The sequence below is a fragment of the Pseudopipra pipra genome, chromosome 3 (genome assembly GCF_036250125.1).
Source record: "Pseudopipra pipra isolate bDixPip1 chromosome 3, bDixPip1.hap1, whole genome shotgun sequence".
NCBI lineage: Eukaryota > Metazoa > Chordata > Aves > Passeriformes > Pipridae > Pseudopipra > Pseudopipra pipra.
Window position 1 is genome coordinate 15633482 of NC_087551.1, and position 16783 is coordinate 15650264.

The window sequence follows — 16783 nt, forward strand, 5'->3', positions numbered from 1 at the left end:
AAAAAAACATTCACTGAAAGGATATCAGAGCCCAAAGGCAACTCAAAAATATTAAAATATGGAAAAAAAGTAGGTATATCCTAAATATAATTTATCAAAACACCAATCCTCTTCTTCTTCAGTGATGCTTCTTAATCTATCTGTAAACATCTCAATCACTGAAAGATTTTAAGTTCTTTTTTCATGTAAAGGAAGCTAACTGCTCTGCAGCTGCCTCTTTGGACCAGCTACTGGATACCTATATACCTATATATCTCGTAGAATCAAGTTCCAGTGTATATATGGACATTTTTTTATTCAGAAATAAGATTTTGTAAGACTCCTAGGTATTTTAAACACAGGTTTTATTATATATATATAAAACATAATTTAAACTATATAAATAGATTAATATAAAATTAAAATTATTTATATTTTTATATTAAAATATGAATTCAAACTGTAATTACATATAGAGAGTGGCTAAACTGATTAAATGTCCATCTACAGGAAGTATTAAGAATGATGTACAGCATGAATCCCAGTGTACTGTGCTGGACAAACACTGCATTGTCTCAGTTTAAACTGCTGGTGGTGAAACAGCGCTCCCTGATGTCCAGCGAGCGACTTGGAAATCTAAAAGTTTCATTTTTCCCGATATTCTTGGATGAATTGTTCAACAACCCTCTAAAAACTGTAGTTAATAATAAGCAAAGTTGAGAATCAGCTAAGTCTATTATATCATGCAGAGGACTTAAGTAAAGTTCTGTTTCCTTATCGTCACGGTGTTCAGGCATCAACCTTTCCACACTGATGTTTTTCCATAGTGTTTCCAAGTTGAATCCTTGAATCTCCATCTCAACAATCCTGCATCAGGCTTCAGAGTCCTGCAAGGAAAGAAAGGTGGAGTTCCAGACGTTCTCACAGCTCTTTCTCATAACTTCAGTTTCCTCGGAGTCTGAGCCAAGGTGATGCAGCTCATCTGAATCAGAGCAGAGCCCTCGGTCCTGGCAGGAAGGGGACAGCACACTGGGGGAAGAGAGTGACAATACCTGTTCAATAACTTGATCATGACAAATTTTTGAATGAAAAGAAAAAAAACTTTTAATATTTTGTTGCAGAACCACCAGCTCAAAAATTATTTTAGATAGGGGAGACCTGCAGGAAAAACCATACAAACCCTGTAAAGCTCTGTGTGGATAAAGACTTACACTGTGAACCACTTTTTACTGATATAAAGGTATAAAGAATAAGGAAGCATGCACATCACAATTATCATTGCAATTATGTTTTCCAGTAGGGGAAAAACAAAAAGAAGTTTGTTTCCTGGTCTGAATGGTTTAGATGGTTATATGGAAGTTTCTGTACCCTGCCCTTCCTCTGTTTTTCACACTTATCAAATTAACAGCAATTAATTGATGAGTACTTTGAATTCCTTAGATGAAAAGTATTATGCAAAAATAAAGAACAATTTAATGAAGGGTAAGTCAATGTGAACATGTGTATATGAAGAGACAACCTCAAAGAAACAGACTTTTGCCTGACTGATGTATTTGGTATTATCTCTACTCCGCTGCCAGGTTTCCTGATTTCAGCCTGTTTCATACAGAGATGTTGTTAGTTACTACATTTACCACTTGATATGTCTTTTATCTCCCTACCTGATCAGAAACTTGGTATGTCCTTTCCCTGAATATGCTCACTAACTCAGAGCACCTAAATAATCTAGCAATTTATTAATTAATACAAGGAAGGAGTAGAGGCCTCTCTTCTCATTATCATAACAGATGAAGCCAGTTACACTTTAATTGGCTTGTACAGGAGGAAACAATGAAAATGGATGTATTTCTTCCTGGATAAACCTTTAGCTCTTATAACAAAAGGCAACATTAAGATTTCACACTGAATCCTGCTAGTAAAGGGAAATTTTCATTCTTATTATGACATTTTAATAGAATGCCTGGGACTAATTGCACACTACTACATGGATTGCTTTGGTGGAAGCAGGGTGTCCTGCGCCTGTATGTTTGATATTTAGTTAGATATGTCTTCTCCCTCCTGTTGTGCGTCTCCTAGGGAGATGTTTATCATCCTGGGGAGATGTTTTAACCATAGAATCAAAGAATGGTTTGGGTTGGAAGGGACCTTGAAGACCACCTAGATCCAAACCCCTGCTGTGGGCAGGGACACCTCCCACTAGACCAGGTTGCTCAAAACCCCATCCAACTGGCCTTGGACACTTCCAGGGATGGACGTGTCATCACCAGCTTCTCTGGGCAACCTGTTCCAGTGCCTCACCACCCTCACAGCAGAGAATTTCCTCCCAGTATCTAATCTAATCTAATCTAATCTAATCTAATCTAATCTAATCTAATCTAATCTAATCTAATCTAATCTAATCTAATCTAATCTAATCTAATCTAATCTAATCTAATCTAATCTAATCTAATCTAATCAAATATCTTTCAATTTGAATCCCTTCCCCCTTGTCCTGTCACTACACGCCCCTGTAAAAAGTCCCTCTCCGTCTTTCTCGCAGGCTCCCCCAGGCATTGGAAGGAAGGGAAGAAGGAAGATTTCACAAAGCTGTTGGGCAGCTGAGAGAATAAAGTCAGGCTTCACCACGGCCCGCGGTGGCGAGCACTCCCTCACGCAGCGCCGCCGCCCCCCCGCCCCCGCTCCCATTGGCTGCCGCGGCGCGGGCGGCAAGCGAAGGGGCGGGAGGTGAGAGCGCTCCGCCGTCCGATTGGCTGAGGCGGCCCTCTGGCTCGCGCCGATTGGCTGCGAGAGGCGCCACTCCGGGCGCGCGGCGGCGGCTGCGGCGTGAGGGGGAGGTGGCTGAGGGAGGCGGGAACGGAGCGGGAGAGGAGAGGAGAGAGGGAAGGGAAAGGAAGGAAGAGGCCGCCTCGGGCTTTCTCGCGGGAAAAGGAAATTACAGCCACAGCTGAGGGCTTTTTCTGTTTATGTGGCAGCCAGCTAAGCCCTGGGGAGTCAGGTAGGCTGCTGTGAGCTGGCCTCAAACAGCCCCATGTGGAGAGACCTTCGGAAGGAGTAAATACATTTAATACCGCCTAAAAATACCTTTCCTCACTCTGCATTTGGTATCCTCTTGAATTTTGCAGTTACAAGCACCTCAGGTATGTTTCCTTGGTTGTGCCTTCAGGGTATGCCCGACCTGAGGGAAAAGTTTAATTCCCGATGGCTGTAACCAAATGTTAACAAAGTTAGGAGCTCAAGACTTGATTTTAATGTTACATGGCTTCTTCATGGTTCTGCTGCGTTCATTCTATTAATATTCTTTTAAAAAGACACAATCACAAATTGGAGCAGAGAAACACAGATTTTTTGGTAGACCTAAGTAAGGGTGTGGAGCTATGAGGATCTGACAAACAGCAACTTTTTATGGAAAGGCTCTTTTCCTATTTTTCAAAATTTTGATTGGAAAAAGATTGAAGGCACCTACTGAAAAAAAAAAAGCTTTATCAAATTAGAACTAAATCGAAGGACCCAACATAGTTGGCTTAGGGCACAAGGCTTAGATAATTAGTACTGATAAAATTGATTTTCCATCACCTGACGTATAAGCTCTACTGAAACGCTTCATGTGAACTAAAGAAATGTAGAGTACCAATGCTCAAACTGACTGTTTTTGTAGTTAATTTCTTCTTCTTTTTTAACAGGAACCTTTACTTACCGAAATGAAACACAATCTGGTGTGTCAGACACCTCCCACTGTCACTGTTCATGTAAAATCGAGTGCATCCAGATCACATCAGCAAAAAAAACTTTATAGACTAAAGAGACCTGCTTTTAAAGACCATCAAGAAAATTGTGAAAAAGGGGTCCCTAGTCAGAAATATAAATGTCCAAAGGGACCATGTCTAGTTATTCAGCGTCAGGAAATGACAGCTTTCTTTAAATTATTTGGTAGGTTAATAATGACAGATACAAATGTATTGACTGAACAGAATGTTTTCTAAGCTCAGTAATTTTGAGAGTGCTTTTTATATGAAAACTAATGGCAATTCTTTATCTAAACATATTTTGTTGTTATATTTTGGTGTATAAATATTTAATGCTTAAGTTAAAAATACAAGAAGGGCTACCAAACTGATGAAAAGTATCTTTTTTAAATTACAAATGAAACCAAGGTAGTTTTGAATACCACCACAGACAATACAAGCACCTCTTCTTTATCTGTGTCTCTTTCACATAACGTTTAGTATTTATTTAATTTAGTGAAGACATCAAATAATAGTGGAAGGTTACACTTGTTTTTTATTTGAGCCTTAAATACAGAAGTGACTCAGAGAGGTTGTGGTACTTACAGTCCATGTTCACCGACAGTGGTGCTCTGACCACAAATAAACAAGTATTGCCCTGTAAAGGCTGCCAGGTAATCAAGGTGCAGAGATCTCAACAGTCTGTAGTTCATCCAAAATAACAGTGTGGTACTACCTGGAACCACTGAATGCAGGAAGAAGTGACCCAAATAGAAGAAATACTTGTGATTTGTCACCTTCACTTGCTGTTACTGAGAATGGATGAAATTTGGTCACTAAATTTTCCACCTTGCCTTTATGGTGGTTTGTCTTCTTTTGTGCCTTAAGTTTTTTCACACCTGATCTCCTACTCCCTTCAGTTTCTCTGTTTCCACTGGTGGGTCTAGTTTCTTTCCTCTTATTTGGTTTAATGAAACGACCATCTGTTATTTATTTACAAATACTCTCTAACATAAACAATTTTGGTGTTTGAAATGCTACAACTTTTGCTTGTTGCAGATGATGATCTAATCCAAGACTTCCTTTGGATGGACTGCTGCTGTAAAATTGCAGACAAGGTAAGTGTGTTTCCTTCTTAGTTAACAGAAGATACACTGAGAAAGAAATGTGCCCTTAATCATTCAATACTTTAATGCAAATACAGAACATAATTTTTTTCTAATGGATTCATATGGAAGTTTCAAGAAACTCAATTCATGCTTTCGTCCTTGATGAAAATGATGAAATATCTTGGTGCAAGATAAATGTGCTAGTCAATTTAGGAAATAAGGTACTGAAATAACACATTGATACTTCATTTTACATTTTAAAACAGTATCTCTTGGCAATGACTTTTGTTTATTTCAAGAGGGCTAACTTCACAACAAGTGAGCATACCAGAATTAACTTCTTCGTTGCTCTGTAAGTACTTTTAAATTATCTGGTTTTATTAGGATAAACTTCGCATTATTTTATTTCTTTATGACACTGATCATTATGATAAGTGATGAGACTCCTTTGATGTGCAGTTTTTTGGGTCCTATATGAAGAATAGAAACATAAGCAACCTGATCTAAGGGGTGGCAGGGGGAACTAGATGGTCTTTAAGGTCCCTTCCAACCCAAACCATTCTATGGTTCTGTGATAATCTACATATTGTAAATAAACACTGCAAATTCAACATTCTCCCTCTGATAGAACAAGCTTGAGCAGCAGAGAGGGGATTTTGCATTGCTGTAGTGATACATAGTTAAAAAAATTAAGAAAAACAAACCTGAATCTGTGAACTTTTTTAAAGCTTTACAAGAAATATATGCAAGACAATACATGACAACATATACATGGCTCACAGTTCCTGTTATAAGACATATTCCATATCTTTGCCAGCCTTTAAGTCATTTGTGCTGGAACATTTCACCGTGATGTGCATCTCAGGAGTAACTTTTTATTAAAGTTTCTGTCACCATGATTTAAATCGACTGTAAAAATGTTGCTAGAGAAATTCTGAGAATTCTTTTGAACAGTTGTAAAATGTCTATACTTTGAAACAGAGGAGCAATCTGTACTCTGTCTTTCCCAAGCCTACGTAATCCCTCCATATTTGGCTATACCTACAGGCATATCTATCTATCTATCTACCTACAGGATTCTGCATTTATGGTGTTGAAATCACCTTTTTCCGTAACAGTGCTTCTCAGATGCTCTATTTGCACACTAGTGAGGGGGTTCCTTCTGGGTAACATCCACAGAGCATGGAGGAGGGAGCCCTCTGACTCCATTGAAGGGAGAAAAGCCAGGCCAGAACAGCAAAAGGCTTAAAAGGGACAAAGGGTCTGGTGAGACTGGGACTAGAGGCAATATTGGGGTCAGGAGCAAGTGAGAAAACTGGGGAGGAGACTAAAAGTCGTAATTTTTTCAGGTGTGATTTACAGTTTAGTATCAGGTGGGTCCAGAGGAAGTAAATATTTTCCTGTTGTCTGAGAAGACGATCCAGAACCAAGTAGCAGATAGTGAAGGAAGGGAGAAATACAGACATTAAAAAAAATCTTTTAAGGTTTTCATTTATATCTGAAGGTAGACCTGTATTTATTGGTTTGCTGCTAATTTAATATGAGCAACATAATTGTCCAAGAGTAGCTAAAATCCATAGAGTAGAAAATGTAAAGTTTAAAATTTCATATAATAGTTTAAAGCTTTATTTAGAGAAATAAATTTCAGTCAGAAACTCTTCATTTTAGTACAAGGGTTTCTTGTCAGTTTGGAGAAAGATGTCAGTTCTTGCATATCTACTAATTTAGGAAAATCTAGGGTAAAGCAATTTTTATAAGAGCTTGTTTTTATTTACCCAAAGGATGCACAAGGAACTGATTAAGAAAATATTGTATTCCAGAGAGAAGGCTTTATTTCGTTAGCATTTTTTCCTCTCAATACTAGAAAAAAGAAACACTTCAATGTCTTTTAATGTTAGAAATCATTCTGATATACTGATTTAAGGTTGAATAATATTTACAAACACAAACATATTTATGTTTGAAGGTATCTGGCAAACACAGTTGAAGAAGACCACGAAGAAGCAAAGTATGACATTTTCCCATGGGCTTTGGGAAAAGCCTGGAGAAAGCTCTTCCCTGATTTCTTAAGGTTGAGAGATCAACTATGGAGTAGAATTGACTACAGGGCTATTGTGAGCAGACGCTGCTGTGAAGAGGTAGGGAAGGGGATTTAATATTGTAGATGCTGAAATTACACCAGTTAACACCAGTCACTGATCTAGCTGTGCACAATTGCCTCCCTAAAGTGCATTGACAATCCATGGGAAATAACAGATGCAGCTAAAATGTAATGGTCCATTTATCCTCCAAGACTTTTTTTTTCTTTCTGCATTTAAAATATAGTTTGAAATTATGTTTTTAAAGTAAACTGGAATATTTTATATTGCACTACTGTTAAAAGTTTCTATTGGCTAGAATCTGCTTTATTCCAATATTTTTTATTTAAAATCTACCTTCATTTGTTTCGCTTCAGCCACTTTAGAAATAACTTTGTGTGCGTGTTTGCTTTCAATCTGTAAGTTTGTACACAAGTAAAACCTTCAAATAAAAATCCCAGCAGCCCAGGTGAAATTTTAATGCCTTCAAAACTAATTATGCCATTTCAACTGACTTTTCAAGGTAAGAGTTTTTCACTACATTTATGAAAAACTTGGAAAGTTTTAACACTTTTAACATTCTCTACTATTAATGCAGTGTTACAACCTACAATTTCCAAATATATTAGGAAGGAAAAAATACATTCCTCACTTTTGAGGCAGAATGTATATCTGGAAAAGGCCTTGTCATGTTCTAAGTATATAACACTTACTTAGAGCTGGTGGAAAAGAAAAGGGTTCCCTCTCTGGGGATGGGATTAGATGCTTATAGGAAAAGTACAAGGAATAAGGTGAGTGCAGAATGCTTTTCCCAGCATCTTCTCGTATCATTAGTTCAGTGATGTTGTGAACAGGAATATCCATCTAGTTGATGTTTAGTAGTTAGTCAAAGACACCATCTTCTGTCCAACATGCAAAGAATGAGCTGGTGTTTGTCATGATTCACCTGAATATACAAGGCTGTAAGTTGTTATGTTTCCACATCTGATTGGCATCTGGATTACTTATTCCTGCCTAAGGTAGCAAACTTTTTAGTGGGATAGAAGCAGACAGATAATACATGATACCCACTTCAGCTGTGTTGTATTAATTCCCTGCCATACGCTAACTGGATCCCCTGTTTTCAGCGTATGTTTTCCCATCACTTTTACGTTTTCTGACCCAGTGGCTGTCCCAATAGGTGATGGCTATTGCTCCAACACATTACATATGGCAGCGAGAACGTTCTATGCACCACAGTGGAGCCATGAGGAGTCACTATGATGAAGTACAGCTGCCCCGAGGACCCAGCGCTACGCCTACAGACTGCCTGCTGTGCGGCAAGAAAGGAAGGTTTGTGCGACTGGGATTATCATCTTCCTCCTCATCTACCGACACTTTGGAGATGATGGAATTACATTCGTCCCAGAATTCAAAGGACACCCTTCCGACTGAAAAAATGCTTGTTGACTCTCCTGCTTATGCCCAAGGTATGGTTTAATATTGCAAATAATTTCCATTTAGTTTAGGCAACTGAGGCTGTATTTGCCTTTCAGAGTAGCGCAGGGACTTTTGTGTCCTTCCCTATTACCTTGGCAGAACTTGGTTTTTACTGCCACAGACCCATTTTCATTTTCACATCTTGTATCTTGACTTCCTAGAAGTACCAACTGCTTTACACTGAGCCTCTTCAAATTATCTTCATCTGCTACAGTAGATTTTGGGTTGCACTCCAGTCTATTTAGGCACTTATTACCATTCTAGCATTATAAATGAAATTGAAAATTCCATTTTAAACACTTAGGAGTCGGTGGAAGAAACAATAAAAATACTGAGGTGTGTCATGTGAGTTAAAAGAGAGGGTGTTATGTGAGTTAAAGTGCTCTTGCTGAGACCACTGTTCTTAGAAAGGGCTGGCTGCTCAGTTGTAGTCATCAATTTGGACACAGGCTAAATCATAACTCACATTTTCCTTGCATCTCAATTTGACAGTTGACAGTTTAGAATTCATTTTCAGACTGGGGTACGAGTAAGAAACAGTACGAAAGTTTGTGAAAATTGGTGATGTGTTTGAATCTCTGCACATTAATCTACTTAAAATAGCATCTTCAGCCTTTGCACGAGAAGAACCATTACATACAGAAGTTATGGAGCACACTGATTATTAAATAATTATTGAAAGTGGAACACACTTGAGATGTAAATTTCCTGGGGCAGCTGTATAAGGCTTCAGCTCTGCAAAGATACTTCCATGTACTTAACCACTGGCGAGTTCCTAGTGTAGTTATTTAATGCAGGGTTAGTTATTTATAGCTCTGTATTTTTTATTTGGATATGTTCTCATTAATATCCACTTTTCACTATTATAGTAAGATTGTGTTACTGCTTTTGACAGCTTTAGTAAAACTTAGTGATTCTCAAGGGACCTCTCAGCTTTGAAAAATTTGGCATTTGAATATTTCCTGAGGTACAGAACAAGTTAGGTGTCTATGACACATCACTTCATAATTTAATGTGTTAAACAGCACCAGATGCTCATGTGAGACCCTTAAAGACTTAAAATTAAGTCTATTTTTACTTGAGAAATCTTGCTTTTCATATCTGGTCAGAAAAAATTGTGTTTACTTTGATTGTTTGAGAATGTTTTATATAAAGCAAAGTTCACAATTAACCAGGCAACTTTCAGCATGAGTGGCAGAAGTGAACCAAAGCTGTATGTGTCAACAACTGTCTTTCTCTTGAGATGAGCACAGCTTTACCAAGCAAGCACATTCAGTGAATTTCAGTAGCTCTTTAAGTGGTGCTTTAAGAACACTGTTCTTAAAGAAACCGACAGTCACCAGTTGGTAGCCAGCCAAGTATTCATTTAAAAGAACAGACTTTGATCCCTTATTTTCTTACTAAATTTTTTTTCTCCTTATTTCTGGTAGACTGTCAGAGACTGTCCAGCAAAAGGCAACCATGTAGCACCTTGAACCAAGATAAATCCATGGATTGGTTTATAAGCAATGAAGAATGAAACACACCCGATGAGACAGAAACAGATGCTGTGATTTGCAGAACAATCTGTGCTGCATCACAGATGCACCAGACCTGATGATTCCCTTAAAACTTTTCCCTTTAAATAGTAGGTGGGGTTTCAAACTTCACAGAAGTAGAAATCAAAGCAGTCATTACTTAAAAGTTACACAACTTGCAAAATGTAGCAGCTACTTCACAATGTTTTATTTTATTCTGATACAATATTCAAATTAGCAGCTAACGCAGCAGCAGCATCAAGAAAGCAGTGGCCGAAACTTTCTCAGCTTGGTAAGGAATGCTAATCAAAAAACAAAAGAAGTTACACTTCAGTATTTCAGTATGCAGTGATTATTTTATTATTATAAGTTTTATGATTTCATGACATAGTAACATGCCAAATGCTAGTGCAAAAAAAAAAAAAAAAAGTAGTACTTTCTGGAAATAAAATATCACTACACATTTAAGATAAAAAACACTTTCCAAGTGTCTCACCTGAATGACCTTCCTGCCAGTAAGACGGTCTAGCAATGTAAGGCACTGAGCGATACGTTTCAGCATCATCAGAAAGTGATCCTGTGAGAAGTACATTTAGTTTGTTACTTCTTTCCCACAAGTTTAAGGCATACATGCAGACTAGAGTTGCCAGTGTGCACAGATTATTTTACCTGACAAGTGTTTGTTTTTTTTTTTTTTTGCTTCTGTTATGGTGCTTTGTTGTCACCTATGACTCTTTGCTCTAGTATGGATTTTGCAAATCTATACTGTATATATATCTATTGTATATGTGTACATATATATGTGTATGTGTGAGGCATCCTTTTTGGACAGCGTGATTTTTAAAGCAGAGCACAATGGCACTGTTTCTTCTATGGAATTCTTAAGTCCATCAGGGTCCTCTAAAGCAGCCTTAGGACAAATAAAAAAGAACTGAATTTTACTGAAAAACAAAAATTTGAAAACGGTAGTAGAAGAGCAGTCATTCTTTATTGCAATTTATTTTCTATTTAGTCTAGATTATTAATAAGATATTTAAAACTAAACAATTACTATTATAGTCTTTTGCAAATTTGACAAGGTCTAGGCTGTCCAAAACCTTGTCTATTCTCAGCTGATCTAAGAAAAAATACTGCCTCTTCCTACACTGGATTACCAAAGTGCAGTAAGAGAGTGTCTCCTCAGCAGTAATGTTCTTACCATTGTATTCGCTTTCTTTAAGAACTGCTTGATCCTCAATGTGGATTTCTTCATATTCCTTTTGAGGTGGTTCTTCAATATTTTCTTGAGTTTCCGCCATTTGGCTTGATTTGCAATCCTTGATTTTAGCAGGGAGTACTAACCAGTTTCTGTGAGTTACCTCAACAATCCTTTCACACAGAAAAGGAAGCTTGCAGGTCCGTATTCTGTCTAAAAGGTCAATAACCTGTGTGATGCTTTCGAAGAAATGCAAAGGATAAAGTAGTGTTTCAAAAACTCAAATCACACAATCTCAATTCTAATGTGACTTTGTCACATTCTTTACCTTTGAGGTTATAAGAGTCCTTCAATTTTAGGGTAAAGGAGTAGCAACCTGACTACTGAATTTGAGAACAGTACAGTTACTTTGAAGATGTCATAAAGTGCAGACTTCCACTGATCGGAATGAGAACATTCCCAAAGGAGAGGCCAAAGGATTTGGGCAAGTGTAATTTAAACCGAGTGCAACTCCCTGAAGAAGTTACATGTGAGAAAAAAACCCAAACTTTGCTAAACATTTCATTAATGCTGGATGTGAATTTTAAAAGAAGTTTGGTTTTGTAACAATGCCAGCTGTAAGTGGCAGAAGTAAATACTTACTTCGCTAAATACACAGCGCACACACCACCCTGTTTCAGGCTTGGGTGTACAACAGGCAGAGCAGACTGAGGGTTAAGCATATCCAGAACTATCTGCAAGAGAAAGATACATTAACATTTACTGGGTAAACAGGTATATCTACCAATGTAACACAGCAACACTTGGAAAAAATGTTTATGGAAAATAGATGCATACAACAGCAGTATGTAATCATGCCTCTCAAAAGCTGAGGTCCTCACTTCTACAAAACCAAGTCCTTGCTACTTCCAAGTGAATTTCTACTAAAACAAGTAGCGTTTCACCAACCAAGCAGGCCTGTAGGAAGTTAAACCTCCTGCTAACTACATTCCATAATGCTGACATTTATAAAAACTTTTAGAAGACTATATTTACTAATACATATGAATACTTATTTCTCAAATGTAAAAAAAAAAAAAAAAAAAAAGACCGTTCAGGTGCATCTTTATAATGAAAAGAGCACCCTATGGTATCAACATCTAACTTGCTTGTTGTTTCAAGATTTAGAACTTGTCTGTGGCAATTTATCCATCTTCTACTAGAAAGTTATGCAAACTATAAGACAATGGGATATGCAGTATTTAATATTTCTTGTTGATTGTAAAGTTTTTTAAAATGGTATTTTTGTTATATATATATTGCTTAAACCATTTAAAAAAATTGTCAGTTGTTTAAAGCATCTTGTAAGTAAGGAGTTGTAAGCAGTTTTTCTGCTTTACAGGGAAGAGTAGTTAACATAAAGCTGTGTTCCCCAGCATGTCTCCCTTTAGAAAATCTGGATACAAGAAGCAGGACAGGAGAGCAACCAACAGCATTCTTTAACTTATGCTTGAGTTACATTGTCCATTCTATAAAGCTGATAGCAAAGTGATTATATATTTATATTTTTAATAAGGTTATGTATTCTTCTGAAATTTAATGCCTGAAATATGTATCTCAGTTATAAAAATATCAGTTTCTGACAAATACGAGGAAGTAAGTTGGTCTTTGCTTACAAGACAGCAGTAATTAATTGTTATACTTCTACAGTACAGCTTTATCACTCTTTCATTTGGGAAACCGTAACTGAAACCTTGAAAATACTTGTAAATCCAACAAAAACCCCCAGCGTTTCTTTCACTGATGAAGACGTGATTGTTTTTTCTCATGTTAAACTAGATATGGGAACCCTGTTCTAAGTGTGAGCACTAGAGGTTTTAATTTATGTAGAAAAGATACACGTCAAATGGACTTTTTGGACTCACTGCGTCAAGTGTTACAGATTTCATATCTGCAGCAGCTGTTGAAATGTCTCTAAGAACGAAATCCACGTTATCCGGCCACTCGTCCATGTGTCCTATTTCCCATGCAGTTCGCCAGTGCCTGTAGTTCTTCTTAGCTAAATTATGATGATCATCTCTGATTTCATAACTTATAACACGTCCTTTGGGCCCAACTGAAAACAAACAAAAGACACTACACTTAAAAGAAAGCGCAGCCTACAACATGAGGACACGTTTATATCTCAACCTCACTTTGGGAAATAATCCCATAGGAGGCAATCAATTACCATCTATTTTATTCTTTACATTTAAAACAAACATATGCAGAAAAAGTCCCATGTTAGTTCTTTTACAGACACAAATCCATCAATCCACAGATGAAATAAAGCAGTTGCAGTAGTACAGACTGTTCCCAGCATGTCCTCCTGAAGTCACTCCTGCAGCAAAAGACGACTTGAGCATCTGTGGCCCTATCAGCCTGTGATTCTCCTGCCAGAGCTACAAGAGGCACCAGCTGAGAACGCTGCAACAGTGGTCACAGCTCACAGATGCTATAAAGCTGACAGACAGTGACTGCTTCTGTTGTTATTAAGATTTGAAACCGATAGTTTTAAAGTTTTTTGACAATCCTCGTTCTGTGCATAGTTTGTTCTTCATCTGTTTTTCCTCAGGGTTGGGGAAAGGCTAAGAAAACTGCCAGACCTGCTCACTGATCTCAGCCCCACAGACAAGTTTTCAAGTGTACTCTTTGATTTACATAGGCTCGTGTAATTTTCCTGTTATTGTTTGCAACAGCAATAAATTATTTTATTAAGTCTAAATTTACTATCCTGAAATTTACCATGTTAAGTCCAATACACAATGCTCCTCATAGAGGATGCATTACCAAGCTGTCCAGGCAGACAGCAGTCTGTGCACTGCTATTCTACCCTTGTACTACTCCCATTCCTCAAAGCTATCACACTGCTGGCTTTTCTCTCCTTTCTGCTTTGGAATGGGCACAGGCAGCTTTCAGCAAACACCAACTCAGAGGGTCACGTTCTGCGTCCTTCTAAGCCATTTCAGTTTGAAGTTGCCAGGCTCCTTCCCTCACCTGTGTGATCCCACTGTGAATCCATTCAGATAACAGAATAAAAGAAGCAATGTATTTCCCAACAGTCGCTCCTTGATCCAGCTCACCAGACAAAGGCTGGAGCCAACATGTAAGAAGGGAGGGTTTCAGCAGGTTGCCTTGGATCACCTTAAGCAGTTGCAGAATTGCAGCACCAAGTCTTTATTACTTGAGATTATCAGTTTAGAAATATCAGAAGAATAGAATTGTTCACACTGGGGGACAGTCTTACTCATTCAAAATAATTCCTACATTTTGTAACTGACTTTTTAATGGGAAAAATAAGATCTAGTTAAAATAAATAGGCAAAACTCTTCGTTATTGTGAAGCTACAGTATGTCAAGCTTAAAGACATCGTATTGTCCAGTTTTCAAGGATCTTAAAGTCATGGCAAATACCACAATCTTAATTTTGTCTACTACTGCATGTCAGTAGTTTCTGGGAATGATTAAAGAAAGAATGGAAAAGAAAACAATGAGTAACACGAAGGGAGGAGATTAACAAAATCTGTTAAATCAATGAGAATTTTGGAAATTAAATACTTCCATGGACCACTAGATTTAAATTCCAGCATTTACCTGTGTGGCAGCTGTTTTTCTTGTTGGGTATCACTGTATTTTGAAGTGCTGAAGGATACAGAGTAAGCCCACAAAGACAGAACAACCCGTAAACATTTCACAGAGACAGCATAGTCTATAATGCAGCTTTTTAATGAACAGTGGGATATAGTAAAAAAAGAAATGCTAGTTTTACAGCTCAGGTATTCAGTTACTCTGAGTGCCCTCAAACACTGAACGTAAGCCTTCAGAATATGCAACTTATGCTTTTCTGCTCTGTAAGTCCAAGATGATCCATGATGAGGTTCTTGTTTTTACCCTCCCATGTCCTTTAATATTGCAAACAGTGGGGTTTTTGTTTCCTTTCTTTAAGGAATTTGTTCTATCAGGAGCCCATACACCAGATTATCCTGAAGTGTGATCCACTAAGAGGGTACTACAGATGAGCTGAACCTTAAGGCTGAGGTTTCACCCTCACTCACATGGCTGAGTGCAAGGGCTCTCTACCTTTCAGAGCACTGAAAGCTAGATAGAACCAGGCTGGCTGTAACGTGAACAAACAAGTGTGCACCCACAGAGGCATTTTCACTGGTAACCAGCAACTGGATTACTCACCTGGTCCATTAAGATGAGGAAAAAAGAAACTGAGAAAAGCACGATATTGGAAAAACTAGCATGATTAATCCAAAGTCAAAAATAATTACAGCTGAAACTCAGCTTTCTGCAGGGCCTTCTGTAACCATTTGCACCACAGCCCTCTAAGTAGTCAAAATGGTTTGTAGTCCCTGCCCCGGCTCTGGTGTAACCTTCCTTCAACAAACTATGTCTGAACACGTGAACTGCAGCAAAGCTTTTAAGAACGAAATCACAGAATCAATCAGGTTGGAAAAGACCTCTGTTCAACCTTTGACCTAACACATGTTGTCTAATAGACCATGGCACTGAGTGCCACATCCGGTCTCTTCTTAAACACCGCCAGGGACAGTGACTACCACCCACTCAAATGCCTGATCATTCTCTCTGTAAAGAACTTCGTACTGTCTAAGCTAAACCTCCCCTGGCACAGCTTAAGACTGTGTGCTCTTGTCCTACTGCTGGTTGCCTGGGAGAAGAGACTGATACCCACCTCACTACAACCTCCTTTCAGGTAGACTAGTACTATGAGAACCATGAGCATCTGATCAAATGGAAGGCAAGGTGTGATAAGAAAATAAATAAATTCTGTGTTTTCTAAAACCAGGTCCTCACCTGCCCGTGACAGAAACAAGCTCATAGCACCAGACCCGCTGCCGGTTTCTAACACGGTGTCTCCCGGGTGGACATCCATCATCGTCAACATCGCGCTCACATCCTGCGGGGGCGAGAAAAACACGGCACGGTCACCAGCCTCGAGAAACTGAAAGGCGAGATTCTGCCAGCGACCTCCCGGTCAGGACTTGGTCCCCACCCACCTTGGGGTAGGCGATGGTGGGTCCCCGCGGCATGAGCAGCACGTACTCCTCCAGCGACGGCCGCCTCAGCAGCAGCCGCTTCCCGGCCGAAGTTCGCAGCACCTGCCCGGGCATCTGCCCGATGATGTCGTCGTGGGGCAGGACCCCGCCGGGGCCGGCCAGCACCGCCCCGCTCGCCAGCCGGCACATCACCTTCAGCGTCCTGTCCTTCTTCCGCAGCTCCGCCAGCGCCAGCTCCCCGGCGCGGAACGGCGCGGGGAGCGCTCCCGCCGCCTCAACAACCCCACCCCGAGGGGCTGCGGTGGTGGCCGCCATCTCGTCCATCTCCCCCCCCTCCTCCTCAGGACCCCGGGACGGCGCCGGCGCTGCCGCCGCCGCGCACCGCGACACCGCCGCCGCCTCCTCGGGCGGCAGCAGCCGCCTCACCCGCTCCAGCGGCGACAGCGAGGCTTCCCATGCCCTCCTCCGAGGCCTCCCTACGGCGGGAGAAGAGGATGATGATGAGGAGGACGAGGAGGAGGACGAGGAGCGGGAGGCGGCGGGGACCGCCCGGCGCAGCGCGCGCAGGGCCCTCATGGAGCGGGGAAAGGCGGGAGGGGAGAAGCCGAGGGAGCGTCTCGCGCCGCCCGGCGCCCTCGCCCCGCGCGCCTGCGCCGCGCGCGC

At 39.8% G+C, this 16783-nt stretch overlaps 2 protein-coding genes across 6 annotated transcripts; one reads left to right on the forward strand and one right to left on the reverse strand.

The window, feature by feature from the left end:
* Nucleotides 1-2851: 2851 nt before the first annotated feature.
* SPDYA (speedy/RINGO cell cycle regulator family member A) lies at nucleotides 2852-16012 on the forward strand. Of its 5 annotated transcripts, XM_064648007.1 has the most exons (8): nucleotides 2886-2974; nucleotides 3102-3116; nucleotides 3660-3906; nucleotides 4761-4819; nucleotides 5077-5162; nucleotides 6777-6948; nucleotides 8069-8357; nucleotides 9798-13822. In XM_064648007.1, exons 3-8 carry the CDS (start codon nucleotides 3678-3680, stop codon nucleotides 9884-9886), a joined length of 924 nt encoding a protein of 307 aa, XP_064504077.1. In that variant the 5' UTR covers nucleotides 2886-2974; nucleotides 3102-3116; nucleotides 3660-3677; the 3' UTR covers nucleotides 9887-13822. The 5 variants fall into 5 exon arrangements, with proteins under 5 accessions (XP_064504080.1, XP_064504075.1, XP_064504078.1 ...); XM_064648010.1 differs by lacking the exon at nucleotides 9798-13822 and adding an exon at nucleotides 15910-16012 and having other exon boundaries at nucleotides 2852-3116; XM_064648005.1 differs by having other exon boundaries at nucleotides 2852-3116.
* Nucleotides 10078-16774, reverse strand: TRMT61B (tRNA methyltransferase 61B). Its single transcript, XM_064648004.1, has 7 exons — nucleotides 16121-16774; nucleotides 15918-16020; nucleotides 12984-13174; nucleotides 11722-11813; nucleotides 11083-11318; nucleotides 10381-10461; nucleotides 10078-10186 (listed from the first exon to the last, which is right to left on the reverse strand). The coding sequence occupies exons 1-7, from the start codon at nucleotides 16694-16696 to the stop codon at nucleotides 10143-10145; spliced, it is 1323 nt and encodes a 440-aa protein (XP_064504074.1). The 5' UTR covers nucleotides 16697-16774; the 3' UTR covers nucleotides 10078-10142.
* Between the last annotated feature and the right edge of the window lie 9 nt (nucleotides 16775-16783).